The sequence below is a fragment of the Oryx dammah genome, unplaced genomic scaffold (assembly GCF_014754425.2).
Source record: "Oryx dammah isolate SB20612 unplaced genomic scaffold, SCBI_Odam_1.1 HiC_scaffold_28, whole genome shotgun sequence".
Lineage (NCBI taxonomy): Eukaryota > Metazoa > Chordata > Mammalia > Artiodactyla > Bovidae > Oryx > Oryx dammah.
In genome coordinates, this window is record NW_024070212.1 from 22,169,855 (window position 1) to 22,180,809 (window position 10,955).

At 42.5% G+C, this 10,955-nt stretch overlaps 1 protein-coding gene across 1 annotated transcript; it reads left to right on the plus strand.

Moving 5' to 3' along the window:
- The first annotated feature begins 6,611 nt into the window (after positions 1-6,611).
- On the plus strand, positions 6,612-8,896 carry LOC120855994 (disintegrin and metalloproteinase domain-containing protein 30-like). The gene has a single exon (XM_040230918.1). It carries the CDS (start codon positions 6,612-6,614, stop codon positions 8,751-8,753), a length of 2,142 nt encoding a protein of 713 aa, XP_040086852.1. The 3' UTR covers positions 8,754-8,896.
- Positions 8,897-10,955: the final 2,059 nt, after the last annotated feature.

A 10,955-nucleotide genomic window follows, 5' to 3' on the forward strand; every position in this document is an offset into this window, starting at 1 on the left:
AAATATTCTGGCTTTCTCTTGATTTCCATGTGTGTGGAATACCTTTTCCATCCCTTCCTTTCAGTCTGTGTGTGCATCTTTCTTTAGACCTGAAGTGAGTCTCCTGTAGGTGGTATACATACAGTTCTCAATTTTGTATCTATTCAGCCACTATATTTATTTTTATTAGAACATTTAGTTCACTTTTATTTAGTTATTAATATGTATGTTTTCTTGCAATCTTGCTGCCATGCTTAGTCGCTCAGTTGTGTCCAATTCTTTATGAACTCATGGACTGTCGCCTGCTGGGTTCCTCTGTCCATGGGGATTCTCCAGGCAAGAATACTGGAGTGGGTTGCCATGCCCTCCTCCAGGGCACCTTCTCAACCCAGGGATCGAACCCAGGTTTCCCACATTGCATGTGGATTCTTCACCATCTGAGCCACCAGGGAAGGCCATTGAATGAATACTGGAGTGGGTAGCCTATTCCTTCTCCAGGGGGTCTTTCTGATCCAGGAATCAAACCGGGGTCTCCTGCATTACCTGGTGGATTCTTTACCAGCTGAGCTACCGAGGAAGGTAATTGTTTTTTAATTGTCTTATTGGTCTTTTCTGTTCATTTCTTCTTCTGTTGTCCTGTGATTCAATGACTCTGTTTAGTATTAGATTTTTATTGTTGTTGTTTTGTGTATGTACCTGTTATAGATTTTTGGTTTGTCATTACCATGGTGTTACTATATAGCAATCTGTATATACATGTGATCATTTTAAACTGTGGATCTCTTAAAGATCAATCGTAACAAAACATAGTCAAATGTCTTATCTTAGAAATAGATTTTAAAAATTGTGATTCAACTTTTTTGACTGTGAAATATAGTATGTACAGAAATGAGCATAAAGGGCCCTGGAATGGTGTAACAAATGTGTACAGCAAAACTAGTGCTTCAGAATTATATTACCAGCACCACAGTCCCCTGGAAGCTACACAAACCATAACCTGCCCCTCTACCATCCATTCTTGATTATATCCCCTTGCCTTCATCCTAGAAATATCAACTCTCCTGACAGTTCTCATCATCACTTCATTATATTTATCAGTTATGTATGTATCTCTAAAAAATAAAGTTCAAGTTTACCTGATTTAGTCCTTTTTCTTTTGCTTTTGTTTGTAATATTCATCCATGATGTGGCATATAACTCTGATTAATTATCTCCATTGCCACAGTCACCTGGTGGAATTTAGAACTGTTTCCAGTTTGGAGTGTATTGCTATGTCCATGTATACTTCTGTACAATTGTACACATTTCTGTTGGGTATATACCTGCGAATGGAATTTCTGGATCATAGTGCTTATTTTAAACTATGTAAGCTAATGACAAACATGGTTCTAAAGTGGTTTTACTGATTTACATTGCCACTCTAGGTAAGAGAGTTACTATTCTACAGCTTCACCAAGACTTCATATTATTAATTTCTTAAATCTTTGCTAACCTGATAGATGTAGCCTCAGATAGAAGCTTTAATTGGCAATACTCTTTTCAATAATGTGGCTGAGAATTTTCCATTTACTTTTTTTGGCTCCCTGAATTTTCTGTGATGTATCTATAGAAGTTACCTGCTCATTTTTTTTTTAGATTATCCTTCTTTTTCTCACTGATTTGTCAGAAGTATTAATATTTATAGTGCCCTGTGTTGATTATAGGATTACTTAATATTTGATTCAGTGATAGGACAGAAAGACAGCACACTTGGAAGACAGTGTTGTATTTCCTACAAAAAAATGAGAGAGGTACTAAGCGGTATTTATAAAGTGCATATTGCACAGATATTTTTACAATCATAGGGTGAGGAAATTGCCAGAGTCAAACTGCCAACATCCAGTGGATCATAGAAAAAGCAAGAGAATTCTACAAAAAACATCTACTGCTTAATTGATAACACTAAAGCCTTTGACTGTGTTTATCACAACAAACTGTGGAAAATTCTTAAAGAGATGGGAATACCAGACCACCTTACCTGCCTTCTGAGAAATCTGCATGCAAATCAAGAAGCAACAGTTAGAAATGGACATGAAACAATGGTTCCAAATTGGGAAAGGAGTACTTCAAGGATATATATTGTCACCTTGCTTATTTAACTTATATACAGAGTACATCATGCAAAATTCTAGGCTGGATGAAGCACAAGCTGGAATCAAGATTGATGGGAGAAATGTCAATAACCTCAGATTATGCTTCCCTAAGTGACTCAGCTGACAAAGAATCCACCTGCAGTGCAGGAGACCCTGGTTCAATTCCTGGGTCAGGAAAATCCCCAGAGAAGGGATAGGCTACCCACTCCAGTATTCTTGGGCTTCCCTGGTGGCTCAGATGGTAAAGAATATGCCTGCAATGTGGGGGACCTGGGTTTAATCCCTGGGTTGGGAAGATCCCCTGGAGGAGGGCATGGCAACCCACTCTAGTATTCTTGCCTGGAGAATCCTATGGACGAAGGAGCCTGGCGGGCTACAGTCCATGTGGTCACAAAGAGTCAGACATGACTGAGTGACTAAGCACAGCACAATACACAGCATGCAGATGACACCACCCTACGGCAGAAAGCAAAGAGGAACTGAAGAGCCTCTTGATGAAGGTGAGAGAGGAGAGTGAAAGCTGGCTTAAAACTCAGCATTCAAAAACAAAGATCATGGCATCCGATACCCATCACTTCATGGCAAAGAGATGGGGAAACAATGGAAACAGCGACAGACTTTATTTTCTTGGGCTCCAAAATCACTGCAGATGGTGACTGCAGCCGTGAAATTAAAAGACACTTGCTCCTTAGAAGATAAACCTAGACAGCATATTAAAAAGCAGAGACATTACTTTGCCAACAAAGGTCCATCTAGTCAAAGCTATGGTTTTTCCAGTAGTCATGTATGGATGTGAGAGTTGGACCATTAAGCAAGCTGAGCACCAAAGAATTGATGTTTTTGAGCTGTGGTGTTGGAGAAGACTCTTGAGAGTCCCTTGGACAGCAAGGAGATCAAACTAGTCAATCCTAAAGGAAATCAGTCCTGAATACTCACTGAAAGGACTGATTTTGAAGCTGAAGCTCCAATACTTTGGCCACTTGATTCTAAGAACTGACTCATTAGAAAAGACCCTGATGCTAGGAAAAATCAAAAGCATGGGAAAAGGGGATGATAGGATGTGATGTCTGGATGGCATCATTAACTCAACTGACATATGTTTGAGCAAGCTCTGGGAGTTGGCGGTAGACAGGGAGGCCTGGCGTGCTGCAGTCCATGGGGTCACAAAGAGTAGGACATGACTGAGTGACTGAACAGAACTGAACTGAGGGTGAGGAAGGAAAGCAAAATGACATGAAACTCAGAAGCTAGAAGCTTTCCTTGAGTGCCAAGACCAAAATACTTTCTAGCTTATAAATGTTCTGTATAATAAAGGACACTCTGAAAAGTAAAGCAACAAATAACAGATTGGCCGAATTGACTTCCAGTTTATAAGTAGCCCCATTAAATTGAAAAGCAGAGCAAAGTTTGTAATAGAAGAATGGGCAATGGATATGAACAGAAAAATATAAGAATTATTGAGTAATGTATTGTGTATTGAAAGTGGCTAAGATAGTAAATGTTAAAAGTTCTGATCATAAGACAAAATATTATAATTATGGGTGGTGATGGATGTTAATTGTATTTACTGTGGTGATGGTTTTACAATATATACATATATTGAATTATTATGTTGTATGCCTGAAACTACTATAATGTTATACAGCAGGTTTTACTGAATGTTAAAGAAACTTAAGTGGATTGGTTGAGATAGTATATGTTCAACCTCACTAATAACCAGAGAATGCAACTGGGCTGTCTTTTTCTAAAGTGAGTCTCCAAATGAACTGGATAATAAACACTACTGGAAATGTTGTAGAAATAAGGCCTTCTTGAGCTGTGCTAATACGGCAGCTAGTAACCACATGTGGCTATTTAAATTTAAATTCTCTCAAATTTCAAATTGAGTTGAAATTCAGCTGTTCAGCCATATTTCAAGTGGTCAATAAACATAGGTGGTTAATGGCTACAATACTGAACAGTCGTAACATTTCTATCATTGCAAAAAGATCCCTCCAAGAGACTGTAGTCATAAATGAGATGTCAGACTAGAAAGCCCTGACACTGCGTCTTCCACTACAAACCAACAAAATACCTCTGTGAGGACTCCAGAGCACAATCAAAAACATCTGCTCCCCAGATGAGCATGAAGTGAACTGCACAGATGAAAACGGGATTTGTTTCATCACTATTCACGTTCTCTCATCAGAGAGCTTATCCTTCCAAAATTCTCAGCCCCCAGAGCAACCACCACGCTTATACACATGATGTCTTCTATTTGGAATAAAACTCTCAACTACCATCTTTTCTTGGTATTGTGGGGAAAGAATAAGTTTGTTGAAATCACATGTAGGTTGGAGATAAAGGAAAGGCTTGCATTTCCTACTCTATGTCACCTAGAATTGTTTCCACCTTTTACAATACATACGTATAATTTTGTAAATAAGAAACAGGACAAAGCAGGCGATTTCCACAAAGCTTTTTGTTAACAGATGTTGCAGAGGTTAGCTCTAAGATAATACTATAGCAACAGGAGCTTCAGAATTAGTGTTTCAATCAGGAAATACTCCAGTGCTCTAAAGGCAAATGGTATACATATGAAAATGATGATAAAATAGAATGAATATAGAAGATAGCTCTCAACTGTCCTCTACAATTTAGGCTGATGGGCACTTAAAAATGTCAACCAGATTGACAGACTGAAGAAACTGTGATTTTTGGTTTCCAACCTGAATTAGGAGCTCAACACACTAGGTGAAACTTTGATTTATCCAGTCAGTTCTCTGCTGAGTTCTTCCCTTCTTCATGTACTTTACCTCCACTGCCTCTCAGCTCAGCAACTGACTTGACCGGAAATCTAAACCTCTAGACGGGCCCTCCCTTACTGTCTGCTAATTATACTCAGGGCTTTGCCTGCCGACCAGGTCATCTCCACAGTACACAGGCCTCCTCCTTCACCACCCCCCGAGGGTGGCTGTTTCAAGGCATTCCCCATTCTCTGCTAGAAGCCAAGCAGGGCTGTGTTCTGGCGCTTTCTCACAGCACAGGAGAATGGCACCTTAAAAATCTCCATTTCCTGAGAAGAGCTTGTCATATTTCTCCTCCGTAGGTAAGTCGACTTGTTTTGATGTTTTCTTTTTCCTTGAGGGTCAAGACCAAAATACAGAAGCCAGAAATGGGAATATTCTTTTTAATTCTAGCTTCTTTCATTTAGGAGGATTCATTCAATCGTATAAATCAAGCAGCCAATTTTTTGAAGCTGTCCACTCCTGTCCCTCCCCAGAGTGACAGCAGAGGTAAGTGGTAAACATTGTGTGCTGTGTGTTGGTCGGGAGGACCAGGTTGTGGGTGGCAACAGTGGCACACAGTAACACCATCAGAGCAAAAGTAGAGTTTCAGTTCCCTCATGTCGGAGGAGCCTGGTGGGCTGCCGTCTATGGGGTCGCACAGAGTCGGACTCGACTGAAGTGACTTAGCAGCAGCAGCAGCAGCATGTGTGAAGTCTGGACGATAAGCGTTATCATTATCTGCACACTAGGCATTTTTGTGAAGAGTTAATGGACTGATTCATAAAAAGAGCTGAGAAGAGTGGAGGGTACACAATAAGCTTTCCAAAAATACTATGTATTTTATGGAACTGCATGCCGTTTTCTGTTCCATAGATAACATCACTTGCCTGGATTGTTACAAGATCGTCTTAACTAGTCTCCCGGATACAAGCCCCGTCCTATTTTTTGACCTTTCCCTGTAATACAACTGGAATTGATTTTAGTCTTCGTGGATTCTCCTAGGATTTGACTGTTTCTAGATTCTACATCCAAAGCACACTCACACCAAAAAGCATGCCGATCCCTGGCACCCTAAGGACACACAGCAGAAAGAACCACCTGGCAAAATGAACTTAGAAACGTCCCCTTGCCTGAAGCCAGGTGGGGGGTGGGGACACGAGTCAGCTCTGTTTTTCTCAGGCTCTGGTGGTCCTCTGGCTGACTCCAGGAATCCTCTTTGCTGCAAGAGACTCCCCGTGAACACTGAAAATGGTGTAACGGTGAGGTGGGCACAGCACCTGTGAAACAGCCGCATCAGCCCATGGAAAAATTAGGTGTGTCCTGAGGCCAGTAGAAACAAAAGAAATAGCCCAAGACACAGAGAACCTTGGTCAAGTTCTCTGTGTTCTTACTCTTTAGTCCTTTCCCCTTTCTCAAGCTGCTCCCTGCCTTCTCCCGCAGCCTGCAAGCAGCCTCGCTTTTCATTTTATTCTCGAGCACCTTCCTTGGATTCTTCCACGTGCGCCCAACGGCACCGCCCAGAGAACGAACTGGATGCGTTGGGCGGGGCGTGCAGCTGCAGGGGAGGTCAGTAGCCTCCTCCTGACCCAGCTTGGCCCAGGGCTGCGCTCCCAAGCACCTGCGAGCTCCGCAGGGCACGCACTGCTCCCCGCGCCTCTAGTGGACGTCCCTGGAAGGCTGACTCTCAAGGCCACAGTGGCAGGGACTGACTCACTGGGGAACAGGCTGTGTCATGAGGTCAGTGAGGACCTGCCCCTCTCCAGGCCGGTCGCTAGTCCTGGCGGTGCTCCTGGTTGACTCTCTTGGCAAGGATTTACTTTTTCACCCTGAGTGGAGCTTTGACTCCTATGAAATCACCATTCCCAAGAAGCTGAGCTTCCGTGGAGGGGAACAGAGAGCAGCCAGGCACGTGTCCTACCTCCTGCAGGTAAAAGGCAAGAACCGTGTCCTTCATCTGTGGCCCAAGAGGTTTCTGTTGCCTCGGAATCTGCAGGTTTTCTCCTTCACAGAACAGGGGAGACTCTTGGAAGATCACCCTTATATACCCAGCGACTGCAACTATATGGGCTTGGTTGAAGGAAATCCGGATTCTGAAGCTACCATAAGTACATGCATGGGAGGTCTCCGGGGCATCCTGAAAATTGCTGCCAATCATTACCAAATCGAGCCCCGCAAGGCTTCTTCCAATTTTGAGCACATGGTATATCCCCTGGAGAAAGAGGAGGAATTTCCCTCTGATTTCTGTGGCTTAACTGATGATGAAACAGTAGAGCAGATGGCCCAGCGTGAGAGCATGGCTCTGATACCGAAATTTACTAATTCATATATGCACCAAAAGTACTTGGAATTAGCCCTGGTCTTTGATAACAGTAGATATTTATATTTGAACTCCAATCTTACTCAAGTCATAAGTGATGCCATTCTTCTGACTTCAATTGCAGACTCTTACTTTCAAGATGTCCGTATGAGAATACAACTATTAGCTGTTGAAGTATGGACAGACAGAGACAAAATAAGACTTAATTTCGGACAGCTATCACAAGTTTTAGGCCAGTTTGTGCAGTACAGGTCACGTGACCTACGTCTTCGGATTCCGGCAGACTGGGCACACCTGTATGTTCACAAAAAGTTTAAGGATGCACTTGCTCATCACTGGGGGAGTGTATGTAGTATGATGCCTTCTGGATCTACAGGTTCTATGCTAGACAGAAGCATCCTTGGCCCCGCCACTTGGACTGCTCATGTTCTGGGCCATAGTGTGGGAATGACCCATGATTATGAATTCTGCCAGTGTAAGGGTAGGCATAGTTGTATCATGGGCACCGGACGAACTGGGTTTAGTAATTGTAGTTATGCCGAATTTTATTCACATGTAAGTTCAGGATTAAACTGTCTAAATAATCTCCCAGGCCTAGGCTATGTGGTTAAGAGATGTGGAAACAAAATTGTGGAAGAGAATGAGGAATGTGACTGTGGTTCAGGAGAGGAGTGTGAAGAAGACGGGTGTTGTCGACCAGACTGTAAATTCAAAGAAGGTGCCAGCTGTAACGTTGGACTTTGTTGTCATAACTGTCAGTTTCGTCCATCGGGATACATGTGTCGGATGGAAGAAAACGAATGTGACCTTGCAGAGTACTGCAATGGGACCTCAGCCTTCTGTCCAAGTGATACTTATAAGCAGGATGGAACCCCTTGCAAGTACAGGTCCCGTTGTGTCAGAAAGGGCTGCCGATCCAGGACTATGCAGTGCCAAAACATTTTTGGGGCTAATGCTTTGGGGGCTCCTCATCAGTGCTATGATGCAGTTAATGTAATAGGTGATCAATATGGGAACTGTGGTATTTTAGGAGTTCATGAGTATGAGCAGTGTCCCAAAGAAAGATCCTTATGTGGCAGGCTACAGTGTATAAACGTCGAAACCCTCCCTGATATGCCAGATCACACTATCCTAATATCCACTCACCTGCATGAAGAAAACCTCGTGTGCTGGGGCATTGGCTATCATCTAGCCATGGTACCTATGGGGTTACCTGACCTGGGCGTGATAAATGATGGTACCTCCTGTGGTAAGGAGCGGGTATGTTTTAATAGAAAATGTGTGAATAGCTCAGTCCTGAATTTTGACTGTTTCCCTGAGAAATGCAACCGCCGAGGAGTTTGCAACAGTAACAGAAACTGCCACTGCATGTATGGTTGGGCCCCTCCGCTGTGTGAGGAGGTAGGGTATGGAGGAAGCATCGACAGTGGGCCTCCAGGACCACTAAGGAAAAACATGCCCATCTCTCTTCAGGTTGTGATTCTTATATTAATGCGCCTTATTTTCTTAATTATATCAGTGATTGTTGTGTTTTACAGGAAAATCATAGGAATCTAATCCAAAGGGAAAGAAATACCACCCTTTAACCCTGGAGTAGAACAAGGCAGAAAAAGAAAAAAACACCAAAAAAGTAATCAGGCAATTGACAGACTACTTTTATTACACATGGTCATAAATTGAACAAGCTTCTCATTTATCCAAACCAATCTTCATTCCTCTTTCGATTTATCTTAATTAATTCTTTGAGGTTTTGATAAGGAAATAAATGGTATTCTTCATTTGGAATCAAATCAATGCATTTTGCTTTCCTATTTGACTTTCCCTTTAGTGTCTGTTCAGGTTTTGAATATCCTTAAAAGAAAGCCCTGGGAGCTTTTCTGAACACTCACATTGTGAGTTTCATAGAATTACAGTGGATATCAGGGCAAAATCCTGTCTCTCAGTTCCCAGCACACAAAGCCATTGTCTCCCTTTCCCTCTGCCTCCCTCACTGTCTTCAATAAAAATCACCTGTGTCTATGCTCCACACTGATCTATAAATATTGATTGCCATATTTTATATATGCTGCTAAGTCACATCAGTCGTGTCCAACTCTGTGCGACCCCATAGACGGCAGCCCACCAGGCTCCCCCGTCCCTGGGATTCTCCAGGCAAGAACACTGGAGTGGGTTGCCATTTCCTTCCCCAATGCATGAAAGTGAAAAGTGAAAGTGAAGTCACTCAGTCGTGTCTGACTCTTAGCGACCCCATGGACTGCAGCCTACCAGGCTCCTCCGTCCACGGGATTTTCCAGGCAAGAGTACTGAAGTGGGGTGCCATTGCCTTCTCCGATATTTTATATATATAAATATAAATATATAAAGTGATAGTTTACCAGGGGAGTCCCTCAGTTAAGGATCTTCCTCTGTTACAGTGACTGTGCGGTTCGCTGTAGCTCTTTAGAAATCAGGTCTCTGACTCAGTGTTTGGGTTGGCCTCAGTTGGGTCAAGGACTCTAATCTATCATAACTCCTGCATTGTACCACAGTCTACAAATGATGACAAGAGCTGGTAGTATCCTGTGGGCAAGACCCTTAACGGAAGTCTGTGCTTTGGATTTCTGCTTGCAGGGACAAGACTTTTGTGAATGTGTGCTGGGGGACATCTGGCCTTAGGTTTGCCACACCCCTAAAGAGAGCAGAGGGCAATGAGGGACACCTTTCATCCCAAGTACACCCATGTCTGCCTCCAAGCACCCCTCTGCCTGGTGCTTTGGCTGGGAGGAGAGGAGGACTGAGTGGCCCCTTCAGAGGAGTCAGTGACCACCTCTTGGTCATCATCCCAGCCCGTTGACAGCCGAAGTGTTTTGGTCTTGTTTGGGGCTGAACCCTCCTGCTGTTCCCTTAGCTTCCATGGGGCTCATGCTTCCCCAGCCAGCACTGCAGGTCAACTATACCCCACTTCAGACTCTTCTTTTCTTAGCCACATAGTTCTGACTTAAGATGTCATGGGAGGTTCAATGGTAAAAAGTGAGCCCTGACTACTTGGGGATTCTTCTTACTCAGGGGAGAAAGATCAAGATAACCCCATTCTTGTGATTATAATTTTAACATTTATCAAGCTTGGCCATCAGAAAACGTCCTTAAAAAGCAAGTACTTCTAGTTATAGTTGCAATACTGATAATGGTGGCTACCATTTATTGTGACTTGACTGTGTGGCAGGCAATGTTCTTAGCACTTCATCAATGTTAATGTGGATAGTCCTGAATATAGCTCTGTGAGGTAGGTATTATTATTTTACAGTTTTCCAAAAAACAAATTGAGGGAAACAATGTTGATGTTTGGTTGAAACCAACACAATTTTGTAAAGCAATTATCCTTCAATTAAAAATAAATTAAATTTAAAAAAGAACTTTTAAAATATTACATAACAGATCTGTAATGACATTATCAAGAGAGTATTATGTGAATATCAGGAAATTGAATTTAGTGAGAAGGATTTATTTAGAAACTATAAGGATATTTTGTTGCTGTTGTTTTAATTGCTAAGTTGTATCTGACTCTTTGTGATCCCATGGACTATAACCCACCAGATTCCTCTGATCATGGAATTTCCCAGGCAAGAGGAGTGGGTTGCCATTTCCTTCCCCAGAGGGTCTTCCCAACTCAGGGATAGAACTACATATCCGCCATTGGCAGGTGTATTCTTTAGCACTATACCCTAGTAAATTAAAAAAAATTTTAATTGTGATATATCATATTAACCATTTTTCCTACCA